The sequence below is a fragment of the Solea senegalensis genome, linkage group LG8 (genome assembly GCF_019176455.1).
Source record: "Solea senegalensis isolate Sse05_10M linkage group LG8, IFAPA_SoseM_1, whole genome shotgun sequence".
NCBI classification, from domain to species: domain Eukaryota; kingdom Metazoa; phylum Chordata; class Actinopteri; order Pleuronectiformes; family Soleidae; genus Solea; species Solea senegalensis.
This window is the reverse complement of record NC_058028.1, coordinates 10,129,518-10,148,723: the sequence shown is the minus strand read 5'-3', so window position 1 is coordinate 10,148,723 and position 19,206 is coordinate 10,129,518. Positions and strand designations below refer to the sequence as shown.

Genomic DNA, 19,206 nt, shown 5'->3' with positions numbered 1-19,206 from the left:
TTATCCTCCACATGAGGGTCGCTGATGGTGCTGGTGCCAATCAGCCGTCCATCACAGGGACACATAGAGACAAACAACCATTCACTCTCACATTCACAACAATGGTCAATTTCAAGTCTAATCCCCAAATCTGCATGTTTTTGGACTGTGGGAGGAAACCGGAGAAACATCCAGAAGCCCCAGTCTATCGAAGTGCTCATTTACTGACGTGTTGTATATATATATGTATATATATAGGTAAGTTACATACGTATGTTTGAACATTCTCTATAAAATGAGTACTGTTTTTGGTTTGTGTCGCGTTAGAATGAGCCTTTCTTGTGTACTTTAAGTAAGATGATGGTGACAACATCATCGTTTTACTTTCTGTGTGAATTGTATATGTGACGTTCAAAAATTTTGCAGTTTGTGTTGTTTTTTTCAGTTGTAGTGATTGTTTAAAGACTTCAGCCAAATTAAAAAGTGGTTTCATGAAAATTGCTAAATAATAAATAAATACATTAGAATCGATGAGCATCATGTCCAGTCAGAGCCTTGTGCAACATGGAATTATCTCTGACTCTGCAGCCATAAGGGATGAAAGAAAAAAGTGGAAAATGAGACAAGAGTCAAAATAATGGCAAATGAAATGCTTCCAAACAGGTTGCTTCCTGGGAGGAAAACTCCCTGGATGCAGGTGAGGATTAAAGAGCATGGATAATGTGACAACATGTCCTCTCCCACCACAGGTACTTTGAGAAAAATACGGATGCTCCCTTTCATTATTTCTCAGGCACAATGGGAGCTTCTGATTTAAGTGGCAACGGTTATGGCCCTTAGCTATGTAGACATCGTCCAATGTAACAATATCCTGAGACAACAGAGGAGAGGTTTGTCATGCAAGTGAAATCAACAAAGATCGGCTGAGAACTTCATCGCTTGACAGTAAACCCTGCCAGGAGAAGTCACGGAAGAAACGTGGAGACATTGAGTGTGTGTGTGTGTGCATAGGTGTCTATAATTAGCTACAGGGATAGCTATTTGAGTGTCCCACCTACGGTTTTAGGTGTCTTGAGGTTGTCGAACACTATAAAAGTCACATTGCGTGACTACATCTGTGACAAACACCTGCTCAGCTTCCACTAAGGTAAGAATCTCCTCAGGTCGAATCTTCATTCATCTCATTCATTCAATTTAGGGATTATGAGCAAACGAGTTCAAAATTGTAATCATTCCAGCTAAAACAACATCTGCATATGCAATTTGGTACAGAAAATTATTATTATTATTATGAAAAAAATGCACTTTCTGTCATTTTTAATCTTAATTTTCTCTGGCATATTTATTTTTTATCAAAATGTCTTAACAAAGGTATTTTATTGTGGGGTTTTTTCTCTCTGATCTATATTGTTCCTTTTTCTCAATATTTGAATCCAGGACTTCAAACAGACAGCATGGGTCTTTATCTTTGTCTCCCTCTGCTGGTTGTGCTCCTTCAGCCTGCTCTGTGTCTTTATAACTGCTCCTCTGATTATAACAGGACTCCACGTAAGTTAACTTACTTTAATTGAATGTTTATAACAAAAAACAGTCTGACTTCTTCCTTCTTATCAGAGATCACTGTATGTTTCATTTTCCTTCTGCATCCAATGGAATAATGAAACCTGAAAAACCTCCTTTGTTTCACCATCTCCCTCTGTTCATAGTCAACTCGGACATGACCGTCGACTGTGGCGTCTCTACGATCACCCTGGAGATCAACCTGTGCACGGCTCAGTGGGCGGGCTTTAACGCAACAGAACTGGCCCTGAACGGGGCCCACAACAATTTGGACTGCCACGGTGCTGCGGACACTGGTGTGAGCCCTCCAGTCATCCGTTACCAGCTTCCTGTTAACCACAGTCAGGATAACCCCTGTCGTCAGTCTCTTCAGGTCAGAGGCTTCCTGGTTTATGATGTTGAGAGATGAGATGAGATGAGATGAGATGAGAAAACTACACCAACAGTGTCCAATCAAAATGGATTTAGAGCACTTTGTAAAGCAAAAAGTGCTTTACTAATAATGCTGTATTATGAGAAACCATTAAAAGATGTGTCTTTTGCTGTGTCACACAGATTGTGGACGAGGCTCCAGATCCCACAGGACCCTTCAGCAATTTCCTTAGTGTCCAGTCAGTTATAATCACAGGGTACATTGACACACCCAAATCAGACCAGGGGATCATCAGCTACTCCACAGACCTTTACTATCACTTCTCCTGCCGCTACCAGCTGGAGTACCTGATGAACAACACAAAGGTTGCCGCGTGAGTAGCGTGGACTCCATTGTTTGTGTAATTATTGAGGCAGAATAAAAAAAAAAGGTGTCCTTTGGGGTTTGAACTGTGGACACATACATATAAGGAGTATGTTTTTTCCCCTCCTCTCTACCCATTCCATGGATTTTTAGCTCTTCAGTCTCGGTGGCTACCAGTGAAAACAATGGAACCTTCATTGACTCACTAAAAATGTCCATTTTCAACGTAAGTACAATGCATTCAACCCTACTAACTGAAGAGCTATGTCTCGTTATTCTGTTCATGATTGTGTTATACCAGGGGTCTGCAACTCTTCAGTCCCACTGCAGTGGCTCCCTATAGCTTCAAAATAAAAAAGAATGATTGTATTTGTTTTGTATTGTATTGTATTGTATTTTATTTTTTTAAGTTTAGATCAAGGCGATAAATAAAAGTGTTTCAATATTTCCTCAACTAAAAATATGCGTCACATCCTATGTCTACGCCAAATGCGATGTTTAAAAACCTCCCCAAACTCAACAAACCTGTTTGAAATAATGGAAAGCCAAGATCCACATACTTATGCCAGCAGGTCATTATTTTATTTATTTTTAAAGTGGGTCACTTTTCCTTTGTCAACAGTTTTTTTTGTAGATCTTACATTTCACAAATGCAACAGACTCTAGTTATTATTTTTATACTTTAAACTTTATGCATGATGTTACCTTCATGTTATCGGTCAAATAGGTTTTGCAGCTCCAGATGAATTGTATTTGTGTGGAGAGGGAAAAACTCACACTCTCTCACTTTCCCTCACGGTATAGTCTAATTGACTTGATTTGAATATATTTTTTAATGGGAATACATTTACGATGTGCTTCTATATAATACTATATGTTTTGCGTTGCTGTACATTGTTCCTTTTAAATACATTTTAAAATAACTGACAGGGACTGACAGACCACCTATGTTTATGTTTTATGGGCGAGTAGGGGGCAGGTAAAATAAGATTTTCTTCTCTCTGCTCCTTTTCCGATAATGGAATAAGCAAAACTTAATTAAATAAATGCATTTTTGGTCCTAGGACTCCGACTACATCCACCCATTGGTTATACCTTCAACAGGACTTGATCTACGGACTATCATCTATGTGGAAGTCAGAGCTATCAACCTCACTGGGAAGTAAGTGAAGCCCATTTGGACGAGGGGTTGTGCCTCGTACATGTGTCAATCAGTAAAACAAATATTGATGCATAAGTGAGTATAGCTGTAAACAAGCAGGAAGTCATTGGCCCACTGTTGTGTTTTCAGTTTCCACGTACTGCTGGATCACTGCTTTAGTACTCCCACTCCATACAACCTGTCGCAGACTGAGCAGCACAACTTCTTTGCTGGGTATGGAAACAAACACAGTCGGGGCGCCCGCTACATTAAAGAAAAACGCACATCTTTCAAATGTCTTTTTTTTTTAAAATTCATACCAAATGACTCTGTGCTCCACCAGCTGTTCAGTGGACCCAAGGACACAGGTGACGAGCAACGGCGTTTTCAAATTCTCGCGGTTCAACTTTGAGGCCTTCCGCTTTGTACAGCACCGTGACCAGGCAAAGTCCAGCCTCTATCTGCACTGCATACTGAGACTCTGCGAGCCCAGCAAATGTCAAGACCTGTTGGCTGTGAGTCGAGTCAACAAAATACAACAGGGCTGTACAGGAGAAAATAAAATATGAGCAGATGCTTTTATCCAAAGCGACTTACAAGGGAATTGAGTACAATCAGCCAGGGGTGGAGTTGAACTTGCGACCATGATGTCTTTTGCACACAGAGTACCGGTCTTAACCAGTGAGCCACTCCACCCCTAAAAAAACAAAAAAAACATGGTGGTGAAGTAACTCTGGCACCCCATCACAGTATTTCTCCTGACAGATATAATACAACTCTGACACAGTGTTAACCTGTTTTACAGCCGTAGCCGACTGTCGGAGATTTTCTGTTGAGCATTTGTCACATTTCAAAGCCACAAGAAAAGACTGGGACTAATTCAGTCTGATTCTGTAACTTTTGTAGATAAAGCCGTCGATAGCAGCAACAAAGGTCATTTGGGCAAATTCCAGCCTGAGGTGTTGTGGTCTGTAGTCGTCACCTGGCTTATTTGTTTGTGTGTGTTTACTTTGCTCTTTTATGGCATAAACACTGACCTTGTCAGGACAAGTAGTCCTCACGGAGACCAAAACCTGGTTCTAATGAGGCAGAACCACATTTCTAAAGAACTGGTTAAGTTAAGGGCTGATTTGCATTATGGTTAGGTTAAGGTTAGGGTTAGTTAGCCAGCGCCGACTCTAGGCATAGGCCATATAGGCGGTCGCCTACTGGAGGGGCACCGGACAACCACAAAAGAAAAATAATGATACAAATAATAACAGTTACTACAGAAAAAAGAAAGAGAGAGTGTATGGAAGTCAGACAGGTCTCACATTTAAATGATCAGTAATGTAATAGTGTGTTGTTTATTTTACCATTTACCATATTTATTTGTATTATTACCATTTACTGCTGTGCAGAATATCTTTATCTTTTGTAAACGTCACTGTTGACTGCCGTGCTATATTTCATGGAAAATAGCTGTTTGTCCGGGGAGTTACTTAAAACTGTGTTTCTAGAAACCACTGTGGTGCGTGTGTGTTGGGTGAGTTGACAGTTTGGGGGTGGGTGGTTAGGCATTAACAGGTTAGGGTTAAGGTTAGTTTGTAACGCTTGTTTTCAATCATCCCCCAAAGAATCTGAGAAAAGCTGAGCAAACCTGACACAGAAGCGTTTGTGTGTGCTTTAAATGTCTAACAAAAGGTCACAAATTAAACATAAAGCTTATGCCGGAACGCTATAGCTACGTACATAAACCTGAACCTGACAGTTTGTTCTTTTTCAGGCCTGTAACACCAGGAAGAAAAGATCTTTGACCCCTTTCGGAGAAGAAAGCAAGGAATCAGCCACTGTTTCAGTCGGACCTATTTACACAGCTCAAGAAGGTATGAGTTGTTCGAAATACATTGAAAACTTTTCCAACAGTGACCATAATGAACCATTGTGATTACTCTCTTATCTTCCCTCACCGAAGACATGTCTTACACAGATGGCTACAGTGAGTGCTTTTTATTTACAAAATCCAAATACAAACATTCAGATATACATTTCAGAACTGGGAGTTCTTGTTTATCTGCTTTACTCTCCCCTTGTCGATGTCAGGTAATGGCATCACATCCGGAAAGAGTGATGCAAGTGTGACAGTCTGGCTACTTCTGTCTTGCTGGTTCTGGGCAGCTGGTTCATCCTGAAGAAGTTTTATTGGACGGGAGGATGACCTCATCTCTTTGACTGACTGATGGTCCTGGTCAACTGTCTCTGTCTCTACTGTCTTCAGTCACTTCATAGCTCAGAAAATCTGATAATGGCATCATTTTGTCAGTGATCACCAGACGTGCTTGTAGGGTGATTATGAAAACTCAGTAAATACTGTGGTATCTGTGAGCCTGCATACAAATCTACAATTTTAGAGGTGTCTTTGTACAGAGAGTTGTACAATTTCTTTCAGCAAGATTGAACAATGATATATATGTTTTGTACAGATTCTAAATAAACTTTAAATGCAAGCTTGTTTTAAAGGAGTGGCTAAATACAGAATCAATTTCACATGGTACAGAAAAACATATTCTGACATTCATCAATCAAATCTATACATTCATAAATATTTACATGCTCCTTACTTAGCTGGTACAGTGTCAAAAACAAGACACAAATCAGTGTCACTACACCGAGTGCAGAATGTCCTGGAGCAGAGCAGACAGTTTAATTGAGAATTCCTCCTGTAGAGAGCCAGTAGGCTGTATGGGTGAGGAAGAAGAAGAAGGAGGAGACAATCTGGAGGATCTTTGAACATTCATCTCCTCCTCCAGCCCCTGAAACAGCTTTTCCATCTGAACCTGAAACCACTGGCTTTGCAAGGCTGAATTTTGGCAGAACTGCTCCACACTGGCTGTCACTTCGGCCTTTACAGGGACCACATTTCCTTGTAGAGCATCAAGTTCTGCTTTCAGAGCTCCCACCCTGTTCTGTGTCTCCTCTCTGAGTGAACTCACCTCCTGTCCTAACCTGGAGCTCATTAGCGGCCAGAGCTCTGACTTGGCTGCCTCTTCCTCACTCGTTCCGACTTCTGTCAAATGTTCAAGCACCCCGACTGTTTTAGTGTGGAAGTCGTTGATGATGTCGGCCATCTTGGAGCTGCCGTGCTCCAGTGCATTTGTCATCCAGTGGAAAGCTTCCTGGTTTTGAGCCGCTCTGGTCTCTGCCTGGGCATCTGCTGTCTCCAGGCTGTGCAGATAGTGGCTCAACTGGCCACACAGATCTTGGGTGTTGCTGCTGAGTGAGCTCTGGAGCTGCTGGGTGAGAGGGGCCAAGCGTTCCCTCATGCTTGCCAGGGTGGAGCTGAGGTGGGTAGAAGACGGGGACAGCCTCTCCCGCAGCTCGGCCAGCTCTTGGTGCAGACGGGTACGCAGATACTCAGACTGCACGCTGAGTTTTTGCTGCATTTCCTCTGCCATTGGGTTTTTGTTGTCATCATCTCCTTGGTTGTAAAGGCTGCTGCTGTCAAGGTGATGCTTGTAGAAATTGCTTTGCAAAGACAGGCAGACAGATGTCCATTATAAAGTGTGAGACAATTCAAACTGTGAGAAGAATTTATTTCTAGTCTTTGGTTTGACTTACTCAACATCCTTTGAGAGGACTGTCTTGTCATGAGCATGGTTGGACTTTGAATCAATCCAGATTGCTCCCCTGGGGTTAAGGTGGAATGGGTATGCTATGGAATAAGGATTAGACATTTAGAAAACACTTAAAAATAAAGTTATTTCACAACATTCAATGACTAATTGATACCTGAAACTGTCAAGAATGACAGGGCGAAGATCACAACTTTCAGATGCATATTTGTTTCTCTGTGGAGGAACAGGTGAGAGAAAAATACCTCACTTGAATGAACAAATTACATGAAATATGTGAATTTTTACTTTACATAGATGTGCGTCTTAGCTGAAGATAGAGGAAAAGAATATCAATATGTAAAAGAGTGGCTGGCCTTTACCTGAGGAGCAAGGATCTGCAGACTGACTACTCCCCTCTTCTGACTTATAAAGGTCCTTGTTATCAGAGTGGCTGCCCAAACTCTGCCTGTGTCAACATTCAACACGTGGAAGGTCACAGGGATGACAGAACAACTCTCTCTCTCGTACACTCGCGCAGAGTCGAAGATAAAAACGTAACATTATGTTATTATTGACTGTATGAAATGTCAATATGGAAATATTGACATTTTGAAATAAAGTCTTGAAATGAGACTATACCATTATGACTTGTGTGAAACAATAAGAATAACATCATAACGACACAGCACCACTGCCAATAAAAATAACATATTTGCAATCTAAAGCTAAAAGTCCACTATAAGTTTCCTGGAGCGACCCCAAAGATTCATCAAGTTCAAGATTGTGAGCCCACAGTCGCTTTTGGTTTTGATGTCACTTTGCCAGGAACCAGAATTACATAATGGGTCAGTTTAGATTGGGGTCACTTGTTTGATCAACTGTGCCTGTTTTTTTGGCTTTTTAAGCATTATGCAAGATATGAAGGGGTCCTTTCGCGCTCGCTGCTATGGATATGTTCAATTGTGCAAGACGTCTATGTATCCAGTTCGGGTACAACTCATTGAGCATTAACCATCATTGTTTTTTGTTTTGTTTTTTGGATGCGGCAAACTTGGCATCTTGGATTGTTTGTGCTCCATGTCAGGACAGAACAGCTCGCAACAGCCTGGATAAACATTGCCAATAAACTGCACTTTGTGTTTCCTCTTAAAAATTAAAAATAAGAATTAACAGTTGTCAGTAGATTACTGAAGCACATGCTTATGTCAGAGCAATGTGAGGTGTTTTTGCTTTCCTCATTTCATAATCAGTTGCACAAAGGTTGTATTTCCTGTCTATCTAATAATCCTTTTTTGCCAATTGCAAATGTAACATGGAGTGTTTTCCCACCAGTGACATGGATATGTGGGGGAAAGTTGAATCCTCTTTAGTTAGGTAAGTTACAAATCGTCACTAGAGGATCAGAGTTCATGGCTACCGAGATGAAATATGTAGGTTATTCCAGTGATTCAAAGTCCAACATTTATTTCAATATAGGAAGAGTTGAGAGTGAGTTGGTTACTATAGAAAACACAGAATGGCACACTGCTTTGTGCTTGACTGCATTATTAAATGCTACATGCACTTAACATCATTGTATGTTAAATCTGTTTCATTCCACTTTGCAGTGGGGGAATAATCTCAGCTATCTACCAAAAGCTTACAAAACAATCAATGCTAGCTACACAATCCTTGACCATAGTCATTTACTTACCATGGAGACGAAAGACCAATACCTAGTAAGTAGTAGTAACTAGTAAGTAAACACAAAACAAACAACAGAATCTAATTAAAAAAATCTAATAGCACAGTAACTATGTTCACTGTGTGTTTTGTTGAAATTGATTCATTCACAGGTGAAGTTGAAAGCTATTTAAACACAGGAAGTACCTGAGCAGATGTCTGTGGTGTGAGTTCAACAGTTTCTGTGAGGCACAAAGTTCAAGCAAAGATGTGTGATGATGTACATTGGGAGCCAAATCATTAATCAGTTTCATGCTAGGATTGAGAAAAAGAAATGCAGTAATGCGATCTGGCAGCATCAGGTGGCCTCTCTCTGTTTTCACTGCTGCTTTCCATCAGCAAGCAGTCCCAGTCCCTGTCACTGTCACCTAAGCTCATTGGCTTTATAAATCATTCAGCAACACATTGAAAATTGTGCAGACCAACAAGCCTGCAACTTGCCTTTCAGCTCAGTCTACCAACAGGCAGATCAAGTTATGCATGTGGAACCCCAGCACACAGAAGATGTTTATGAAGATAGCAGGTTCCCTACAGTAACTATATATTTTTGGCTATGACAAAAGCAAGACAGGCCACCAAGAGGCTATTTACAGACCCAGGGTGAAGGATTAAAATTTTCTCCTCGAGTCTGGGTAGTCTGGCCTGCCCTGTGCTGAATCTGGTGGACAAAATTACCATGCAAAGGACATGCAGATGGTTATTAAGGTGGCTGTTTTCAACTGCGCTGCTAACTCTGGCACATACAAAAAACTTCAGTCAACATGACCAGGAAAAGCTTTCCTGCCAGCAAGGTAAGCCATATTCACTGCATGCTGTGGAATTTATAATAAAAATAATACATATCCCCCTGCTTTGACTATTATAGGTTTGTATTCTTATGATTATTATCAAATGTTGTTTTCAAAGGACAGCATGCTTTCACAAGGATTAACCATGTGTTTAATTAAGAATCCAAAATGCTTCCAGTAAGCATTTGGACAAAAACTCCTGTACATTACTAACACCAATGGCGCATAAAGCGCACTGACATTTGTACAAGATAGATGCCATAAGAATGGTTTGCATTCAAAGAAATCAAATAGCTGTCCATCATCTCCTTGCAAAGTTGCCCAAACAAGTTTGGTGGCATTGGGTTTCAACATCACAAAATTAGCTGCAGTCAAAACTGAAATATGGTTCCATGCATTTCAATGTGATCATCTCACAGAACAGTATACAGAACAAAGCACATCAATAACCCTCGGGTTGACTTGATTGGTGCAGTAACCTACTGTTACCACTGCACAATCCATGCAATGATTGTACCATTTATTGTAATTATGTTGGTATGCCGTAAGCTATGGGTCCCAGAAATCCTAAAATACCCCTTTGAGACACTACACCACCACCAGAATGTCCTCCATTGTTCTTCTTAGGTTTCTACTGCCCAGTGGGGAGCATCAGTCCATTTTCTTGTCCTAAGGGGACCTATGGACCAGCTACGGATGCTTTGTCCATTGACAACTGTCTGAAGTGTCCTCCCCACCACTACTGTCCCAGACCAGGTTTGTCTTCCCCCTACTTCTGTGGTCCCATGGCTCAGCAGCCTCTCCCAGGACAGGACACATGCATCTGCCCAGGAGAGGGACAGAGTTTTCAGGTGACGGTTTATCACATGACATATAGTCGCTTCTATATGCTCCATGTGTGTATATATGATCCAAAAGAATAACTTTTTTCTTTTTCAAACCAATGGTGTTTTGTGTGTGTGTCATCCTTGAATCTTAGGACACAGTGAGCAAACGGATATAGTCATAAGAGCCTCTTCACTGTCAGTAACATTAGCCTAAACAATCTCTTCATGGTGAAAGCGCTCTAGATTAAGTTACCTCACAGCAGGGTCTTGTTTTCGAGGCTGCACAAGCTTAGAGTCTTCTACTCATCAACTCATAGTCAGGAGAATGAGATTTTGTTTTTATCAGAGATTTACAATAATGTTCACAAAAAAGGTATCCAATATAAGTAGGTAATCATTAGTTAATGATTAAGTAATGACTCATGCCTAATTTCTTTTTTGTGTCCCTTATTGTAAAGGGCTGCTAAGGAGGGATAATAGAAGGAAGGACAGAAGGGAGATGTGTTTAGAGTCAGTGATTCAGCATATTAGGTACCTTATCAAACCACAACATAGCAATCATGAGTGTCTGGACCTTGTTGCCTTTTCTGCAGATCAGTAATGGATGGTGTCAATGTACCATTGGCTACCAACCTGCCAACAATGGAGATGTTTGTGTACACAAACGGTATGAAGTCTGCAGAGACGGACAAACACGTACACAGCATGGAGACTGTCTGGACAAACATCAGTGGTCACTACACTGCAGACAGGTCAGCACGTTCACGTCCTATTCCCAAGTCCACACTATGCAGTACACACTAAAGAGGAGTGGTACTGTCACAAAATAGCAATTAACGGAAAACTTCCTGCTTTAAGGTTAAAGTCGTAAACTCTGAAGTCTGTTTGCAGATGTCAGGGGAAATGAGCACAACCCAGATGTCTTTGCCCTTTCCCTACATGAACTTGTCATGAGCTTATCATGTATGGGCTTCTAGGGATAGCTCCACTTAATATTAACTATAAACATACTCTTGTGTTTGTGTTGGCCTTTTAGCAAGGTCTGCGGATGCATTGTTTATTTTTCTCCTTCATATTAACCTTTGGTACAAATGCCCCTTCACCTAGTAACACAGACTCAGCATAAGTTGGGTTTCTACCACTTTTTCTACAAATCCCATCCAAGTAGAGAGAAATAACCACTGCTGGATTGTTTTTGGGTTTTTATTTTATAAACAATTTGACTTTTGAAGCTCTTTGCTGATATTAGATTTACACTGGTTAATTTGCTGCAGGTGTGCCAATCTGCAGAAGACTACCAGGGCTATGATAGAGAGCTGGGTCTGTGTGTCTGTAGAGAGCCTCCTGGAAGAGCTGCATGTGGCAGTCTGTGCAGGAACAGGTCGGCTGCAGAGCTGCAGCTCCAATGCCAGGCCAGGGGAGATATGGAACTGGTGTGGAGCTTTGACAGTAAGGTGAGCAAAGGCAGATTCAGATTCACAAAGGACAACTCTTCATACTCATCCCTTAAAAGGAAAAAAATGCAGAAACGAAAAGCACACGCATAAACTTGTAATTGGGGTCAATAAAAATTGACATAGCCATTGGACATGAGGTTCTTATCCATCCAAGTTTACCTCTAACACAAATCTACACTACATTTCCAAGTGTCTGAGGATAAGCACAAAGAATAGTATATGCCAAGCTACCTGATGCACAATTATGTCTTTATGGCACCAGTAGTGAAAGATTGATGCAAGCGTCTCTTGTGTTGTTGTGACCTATAAATGGTAAACAGTGTTATTGTGTGTGCAGGTGTCAGGCGTCTCTGGCAGCTTGCTGGAGACAGCTTTTAAACAGTGGGACTCCCAGGGGAATCTGGAGTGCAACAGCCACCACAAAGTCTCACATCCCGTCTACATTGTTTTGACAACAGGTGGAGAGAGACATGCAGTCATACGCACAAACAAAAACAGAATTGCTTATCTGTTGGGCAACACATTTCTTTGTGCCTTCATACTTTCTCTCTTGTTCCCGTCTTTTTGAAGACAAGGGCTTCCTTGGCCTCTTGAGCGGCCTCCCAAAGGAACTTCAGAAACTTTTTCCTGTCACCACATGGCGGGAATCCCATAGCTCAGCTGGTTTGTAATATCTCAGTATTTTGCCATTATTTAAGGTCCACTGTGTGACAATCATTGACATCTAATGGTGAGACTACAGAGTAGCCCCCCCTCCCTTTCCCAAGTTCAGGGAACTACATTGGCCTCTGCATACCAGGAAGAACGTCATTGTTTTTCTTGCACAAAAAATGACACTGCAAAACGCTGGCCTCTGTAAAGCAACTCCTTTTTGCCTACAGTACAAATAAGAGGCTTACTGTAAGGCGAGGAAAATCAATTACTTAGTGATTTTACACTTATATACTATATACAATTTCTGCAAATAAACTCACATATATGTTGAACACTGGACCTTTAAATCATGACAAATAATGACAATGGTGATAGTTCTGAAGATCAATTGCTGTTGATTTTTAGAGGAAGATTCTGGGTTTCTGCTGGAGTTCACCTTAGTGGAAAATATCAGTCATGTTGGTATGGAAATTAATTCTAGCAGGATGAGAGGAAACAAGAATGACATTAAAAAGGAATCGAGGAGTGTCACTAGAATTCTGAACCCAACCGCATGTCTCCATCTGGGTGATGTTCTACTGTTTACCGTCGACACACGTCACTATCCTCAGTATGATCTGTAAGTCAAGCGCATGATCCATTTGTCTTCTATAAAACTTGCTGGACACTTGACCTCAATCCCTATATTGTCTTGTCTTTCAGAGACAGCCTGTACAACACTAACAGTGACTTTGACTGGGGTGCATTTAGACAGCTTAAAGAGGAGATGACTTTGTCTTGGACCCCACCCAGCTTCTTCTCCATGGTCTTTAATCAGCCTGGTGTGCATGTCTTTACTCTGAGCAGCAATCAGCACAAACGCTTGGTAACTACATTTCAAATAACAAAAAAAAACATTTAAGGCTTAAATGTGTAGTGTATGCAGTGTCAGTTCAACTTCATCTAACATTCCTCACAAAATTACATCATTAAATACAGTGCTTTGAAGAACCTCCTTATGAAATGTGAAAGGCCATATTTTCACTCCCCCATTGTTTTGTTTTATTCTGCATTAATTCCCTGTAAAACAGTTTTAAGGGGAGATGTTTCAAGAACTGAGGGTTTAAGGACAGAGGATTTTGCCTCAAATGCAGATAGTAAAGCTGCCAACTTTTATGGTTGTTTAAACAATTAGATCCTAATCAAATACATACACATGCAATGAATAGATCACATTGACTTCAATGTGTTCTTCTTACTCAGTATGTACGGGTGATGCCTGCAGGGGCCCAGTGTTATGAGCCTGGCCCCTTCTTCCCCACCATCCCTCGCCATGTGACTAGGGTGGGAATCCGTAGGAGAAGCAACCTGTTACTTCGCCCAGATTGGATGGTGACCGGAGGATTGCTATTCGGAGCTGTGGTCATCCTGTGTTTATGCGTCACAGCCCTGGTTAGTGATGTTACATGAATATGCACTACCAATATCTGTTAAATTCAACAGGTAAATCATAAATATATCCCACATCTAGATACTGTTTCGTGAATATGGATGGCCAGAGAAGAAGCCAATCAGAGCACGGTATCGCTTATTGCAGTTGGCCTACCGCATGGATGACTACTCATCAAAAGGTTCAAGGGTGATCTCACTTAGGAAGACTCACCGTAGCCAGCAAATCAGAATGACACAAGACTCCATTCAAGCAGGTGCGTTACTGTCGCTGTAACCACAGATATGACACACAATCACATGACCACCGTTTTTAGAAATCCTAAAGGCCAACAGTTACACAATTTACATTATTGACACACACAAACACTGCACAGAGACACACGCACACATGGTTTGTCTCTGAAAACCCTTTATATAACACTGACAGCTGACCCTTGGGCATTGCACCCACCCACCCATCCAATTGCACTTGAAAAAGCTCCTGTCATTGACTTCATACCATGTGCAGTGAGTAACAGTAAAAAGGAATACACTTGACAAGGGAAATTATTTCAAATGACAAAAATAACAAAGTAAAGTTTTTTTTTAGTAATCATTTATAATATATTTGTATAATGGTCTTGAAAAGACACATGGTTTTGAAACAAAAGCACAACACTTGCCAACTAAAGCACAACACCTGCCAGTGAAAGGATTCGAGAAACAAGACCTTGGAGTCAATAGTAAGATTTAGTGACATCTATTATGTAATATGTGGCTAGTATATTCAGTTTCAGCCAATAAACCCTCCTAAATGTTACAAACATGATCTTAACGGCATTGTTTTCTGAAGCTTATGTGCATGCATTATCATCAAATCCACTCCAAAAGCATAGGCACTGAGTGAGAATACGGCTTATGACCGACGATCATACTGCTTTATGGTTACATACCTTCACAAACCGTCACCATAAAGCAGTTTAATTGCAATTATTACCAGTATTAATAAACAGGGGAAGAGTGACATGATAAAAGCTGAAAAACGTCACTCTCTCTCTCTTCCCTAACATCTTCTTTCCATCTGTATAATTCAGCACACCCATAGTTTTGAATACAAACAACCACTTAAAACAAGCAGGCTGAATTTGTGAAAACAAATAATAAGACAGATTTCATCACGCAGTCTATCAGTCCATCTCGAATTTAAAAGGGACCAGCTGTGCTCACACACACTCACAACAAACATATAGTGATACATCACGAACGCTGTCTGCACATACTCTGCAAGAAAAAATAAATGTGTTCTTGTTCTTGGGGTGGCAAGAACAAGAACAAAGTTAGTTCTGGTCAGGACATTTCATACTTCACGCGAAACTCAAGTGCAGAACTCCTTTCTGGCTAATCACACAATAGTTGTCAGACACCACACAATAATACAGTTCTATTCCAGATGTGTCAAGAACAAGCTGCAAGAAAAATAATGACATCATTCTTTTCGTGCAGCCCTGGGAGAGAGAGATGGAGAGCGGAGTATATATAGACCTTAACAAAAAGTTATAAGTGCAGGAATTTTCTTTATATTCACAACACCGAGAACAAAGTGCTTAAAGTCATTATCCCGCTGTAAACTCACTCTTTTTTTTACTAGTTTTTAGATATCTTGAATTAACTTTAGATAGACAGACTGAAATTGTAGATATCTCGAACTTTGTGACTAGTCATAATGACATTATAGATTGTAGGTAGACAAACCCCATACACATGAATGGCAAAAGTGACGTCATTCTGGCAAGTAAAAATTGAACTGCAGCCATCTGTGACGTCATTTTATCTCGTTAAAACAGAACTGCAGCCATCTGTGACGTCATTTTATCTCGTTAAAACAGAACTGCAGCTATCTTTGACGTCATTTTGACTAGTAAATACTGACCTGCAGATATCTGTGACGTCATTAAGAATGGCGTTACAGATATCGGTAGTTAAAAAAATTAAATGTTAAAACCACTCACCATTATATGTCGGGTTCCTGCAGCTCGCAGTAGCAGCAGCATCCCTCCTCCTCCTCGGGGTGCAGGTGAGCGTATCTCTAGGCTGTATCTCCACAGTGGCGACATTTACAGTTCTGGGTCACAGCTGTACCCGGCAATTTATATTTTGCTTTTTAAAAAAACAAACAAAGGCGCGTATATCCATTTTCCGGCTGTACAATCACTAGCTAGAAAGTAAAACTAGCTAGACACTAGCTAGTTTAAACTAGCTAAAACGTATAGCTAGCTCCAACTTTTCAAAGTACTGTATCGACCGTGATTGGCTGAGATCACCTGAAGCCCCCCCCAGTAATGAATCCGATAATTTCACATTTAGCATTAACATAGCTTGGTGGAGTTTGTCTTAGCTCTTGCTAGCTATTGTCCTTGATAAAATGACTTAAAATGTGTTGTATATTCTTATGATGTCTCCCTCTTCAGTCTGTGGTGACCCTTTAGAGGAGTTCTGGGATTATGAGCACCAGGTGGATCTGGAGGCATTCAGCAGCAACACCTTCTACAGCCTGCTGCTCAAACAGAGCCTGTCTGTCACCACACAACTGGGACACCTCACTTCTGAGGTCAGCAGCTCCAACATTAAACACAAACGTGTTGAGAATATGACTTTGTCACTTTCGTCTCTCAAACTCTGAATATTTATTTTCCCTGAGACACACAAAATGAATGTCCTCTATCATCGCAATGAACAAATACTTGATACTGCAGTTAAGTTCATAATTCATATATCGGTAGCATTTTTGCACCAGTTTTTTTTCAACTTTTACTCCATTACATTTCCTAAATAAATTGTGTACTTTTACTCGTGACTACCATATAAAATCCAAAGAAGTTGATAAGAATATGTATTCATACTTTTCTAGTATTGATGGCCACACCATTCACGCACATCTAACACATCTAACATTCATATGCTGTCAGGAGCAACATGGGTGAAGTGTCTTACCCAAGAACACACATAGCCTAGCAGAGCTGGGAATCAAACCCACAACCTTCCAGGTGAAAGACAACTTACTCTACCACTGAGCTACTGTCACTCAACTCTTAAGTACATTTTATATCAGAAAATTAAGTACAGTGAATGGCATATACTTTAAGACTTTTACTCAATCAATACTGTAAAAAAAAGTGACTTCTACTTCTACCAAAGTCATTTTCTGGTAAGATATTTGTACTTTTACTCAAGTATCCTTTTTGGTACTTTATACAAAGTCATTTTTATAAATACATTAATGCAGTTGGAGGACGCGGGGGATAATTGTATGTATAGTTAATATCCTTTATCCTTTAATATCCAGCCAGTTTTCTATATATGTCCATGTATTGTATGCCTGTATATGTTCTTTTATGAGTTATGTCCACATAGCTTTGATGTCACGGTAAAAATCAATGTAAATCTACAAATATAACTTGCATTATCTTCTTATTTAGCCTTGTTCTGTTATTTTTGTCCCAGTGGCCTCATGCAAGGTCTGAGTGCCAATGTTTGAAGGTGGCTCTCTATATCCATTGATCCAATATTACTTCTTATGTTTCCCTTTCTTCTTCTTCTTTTTTTTAGTTTATCTCGTCTTTATTGTTATCCCATTCACAATGTTCAAGTCTTTTGACAAAGATTGGATGTCATCATTTGAGTGCATCTGTTTTTAGTTGCACGGCTCTTCCTGTGTGTATCATCAAATTGTTGACTTTGGCTGTTGTTACAGCCCTCAGGACAGGTAACTGAGGTGATAAAGATGTAAAAGGAGATGGGACATTTAGCTGTGTTATCCCAAAAACATGTAAGTCTCATCAGTTGGTTAAGGGTGTGCTAGCCGCATAGGGTGGAGTGAGATGTGTGGTTTGATTAATACCCGTTTGTGATGTTTGGGTGGTAGACATTTCATGTACTGTACATGTCTTGTGTGCATCAAGGTAAAGGACTTATACCAGGGAGTGCTCGGGAAACTGCAGCCACTCCACCCACGCCTGCTCACACAGGAGACAATGGGGGAGGGCTGTGAGAGGATCCAGAGGGAGGTGGAGAGGGAGGTGGTGCGACGAAAGACTCTGGCCTCAAAATTAAGAACTCTGCTGGAAAGTCAGCTACAGGTTTACATTTTTCCCATCTATACACCCAGCAATGTCTCATGTAAAACATTTGAAACAAAATTATTATTTTTGGTCTGCAACAGTATGCCTGAAATTATGATTTTCTTTTGCCACTGTTTTATAAGCTCAATAAAGTCAGTAAGTTCTTACAATTACAATGAGCTACTATAGGAACATAATTTCTAATTCTACTTAAGAAGTGACTTGTCTTTGACAGCAACTTTTTTTTAGTTATGTTAGTATGTAAAATCAGGAATGTTTTTCTTTAGGTTCTGAGGGAAGAGCAACGAGCCCAGCAGAGAGTCCACGGTGTGTTTACGGCTCATCTCAGAGAGTGCAACAGATTACTGTCCAGGATTTATAACACCAACCAGTCATTTTGTGAAGCACACCAGCAAAAGTAAAGCTTTCATTTATAGATTTTTTTAAAAATGTCAGCACAACATAAATCCTCTAACATACTGATGTTTTCTACCTTCAGTGTGTTACAGAGGATAACATCCCTGGTGGATGAGATGGGAGAGCTTCTATCAGGAGCGTGTCAGCGTCAGGGCGCCTGGGAATTATTGGGTGAGGGAACAGGAGCCAAGCTTCTTTGCCCAGACTCTGGAACTGTGCTGACCAAAGAGCACATCTTTGGTGAGTCCATCACCTCTGAGTAAAATCAGTCATGAGTGCTGACTTTTAATCTTAGGGAAACAACACCACCTGTTGTTAAAATGATGCACTGCAATAACAATCATGTCTTGTCATTGAAGTGGAAATAGGAAACAAATTATGTGTGTTGTTAATATAAAGAATGAAAAGAAATGGTTTAATACATGGACAATAATAGTATACTGTTTGGTAGTTAGTTGAATTTTTGTCAACAAATGTATTTCAGTTGTGTGAGGCATTGTATAATATACAAAGTTCTAACTTTTATAATTTAATCTTAAAATATACAGATACTCCAGCTACTCAAGTTTTTTTTCAATTAAGTCATATTAAGTCATTCAATTAAGTCATATAGTTTGTCCAGTCTCACAGCCTGTGATGTATGCTTACTATAAAATCAAATAAACCTCATTTGAAAGTGACATTAGATCTAAATGTAATGGACAGCTGAAATGAAAATTCAACTGAAGTCACTTATTTTACATTATAATTCTTCTCTCCAACAACAATATTTCACAAAATGAATTATGAACATTCATAGCTATC

The 19,206-nt window shown here is 40.3% G+C and overlaps 3 protein-coding genes and 1 long non-coding RNA gene across 5 annotated transcripts; 3 read left to right on the top strand and 1 right to left on the bottom strand.

Annotated features, from left to right (window-relative positions):
* The first annotated feature begins 1,107 nt into the window (after positions 1 to 1,107).
* LOC122773131 (zona pellucida-like domain-containing protein 1) lies at positions 1,108 to 5,902 on the top strand. 2 transcript variants are annotated; one of them, XM_044031539.1, is made up of 11 exons: positions 1,108 to 1,126; positions 1,417 to 1,527; positions 1,686 to 1,912; positions 2,095 to 2,285; positions 2,429 to 2,501; positions 3,340 to 3,437; positions 3,567 to 3,650; positions 3,760 to 3,931; positions 5,182 to 5,281; positions 5,371 to 5,394; positions 5,499 to 5,902. In XM_044031539.1, exons 2-11 carry the CDS (start codon positions 1,434 to 1,436, stop codon positions 5,585 to 5,587), a joined length of 1,152 nt encoding a protein of 383 aa, XP_043887474.1. In that variant the 5' UTR covers positions 1,108 to 1,126; positions 1,417 to 1,433; the 3' UTR covers positions 5,588 to 5,902. The 2 variants fall into 2 exon arrangements, with proteins under 2 accessions (XP_043887474.1, XP_043887475.1); XM_044031540.1 differs by lacking the exon at positions 1,108 to 1,126 and having other exon boundaries at positions 1,347 to 1,527.
* On the bottom strand, positions 5,391 to 7,410 carry zgc:162608 (uncharacterized protein LOC100037332 homolog). The gene is made up of 4 exons (XM_044031541.1): positions 7,390 to 7,410; positions 7,185 to 7,243; positions 7,014 to 7,107; positions 5,391 to 6,920 (listed from the first exon to the last, which is right to left on the bottom strand). Exons 2-4 carry the CDS (start codon positions 7,231 to 7,233, stop codon positions 6,059 to 6,061), a joined length of 1,005 nt encoding a protein of 334 aa, XP_043887476.1. The 5' UTR covers positions 7,234 to 7,243; positions 7,390 to 7,410; the 3' UTR covers positions 5,391 to 6,058.
* Positions 7,411 to 10,050: 2,640 nt separating this feature from the next.
* LOC122773542 lies at positions 10,051 to 12,194 on the top strand (the record flags this gene model as incomplete). The annotated part of the gene is made up of 5 exons (XM_044032303.1): positions 10,051 to 10,063; positions 10,147 to 10,370; positions 10,940 to 11,098; positions 11,621 to 11,800; positions 12,141 to 12,194. Coding segments are annotated over exons 1-5 (630 nt in total), but the record flags the coding sequence as incomplete, so codon positions are not given.
* Positions 12,195 to 17,920: 5,726 nt separating this feature from the next.
* LOC122772948 lies at positions 17,921 to 18,590 on the top strand. Its single transcript, XR_006360841.1, has 3 exons — positions 17,921 to 18,003; positions 18,273 to 18,403; positions 18,485 to 18,590. It is a non-coding gene; the product is annotated as an uncharacterized LOC122772948 (long non-coding RNA).
* Positions 18,591 to 19,206: the final 616 nt, after the last annotated feature.

Coding starts and splice junctions, on each gene's coding strand:
- LOC122773131 (XM_044031539.1), top strand. CDS start 1,434: ATGGGTCTTTATCTTTGTCTCCCTCTGCTGGTTGTGCTCCTTCAGCCT. Junction 1,913..2,094: donor CCTGTCGTCAGTCTCTTCAG/GTCAGAGGCTTC, acceptor TGTGTCACACAG/ATTGTGGACGAGGCTCCAGA. Junction 2,286..2,428: donor AACAACACAAAGGTTGCCGC/GTGAGTAGCGTG, acceptor ATGGATTTTTAG/CTCTTCAGTCTCGGTGGCTA.
- zgc:162608 (XM_044031541.1), bottom strand. CDS start 7,233: ATGCATCTGAAAGTTGTGATCTTCGCCCTGTCATTCTTGACAGTTTCA. Junction 7,108..7,184: donor GTCATTCTTGACAGTTTCAG/GTATCAATTAGT, acceptor CTTATTCCATAG/CATACCCATTCCACCTTAAC. Junction 6,921..7,013: donor GTCCTCTCAAAGGATGTTGA/GTAAGTCAAACC, acceptor GTCTTTGCAAAG/CAATTTCTACAAGCATCACC.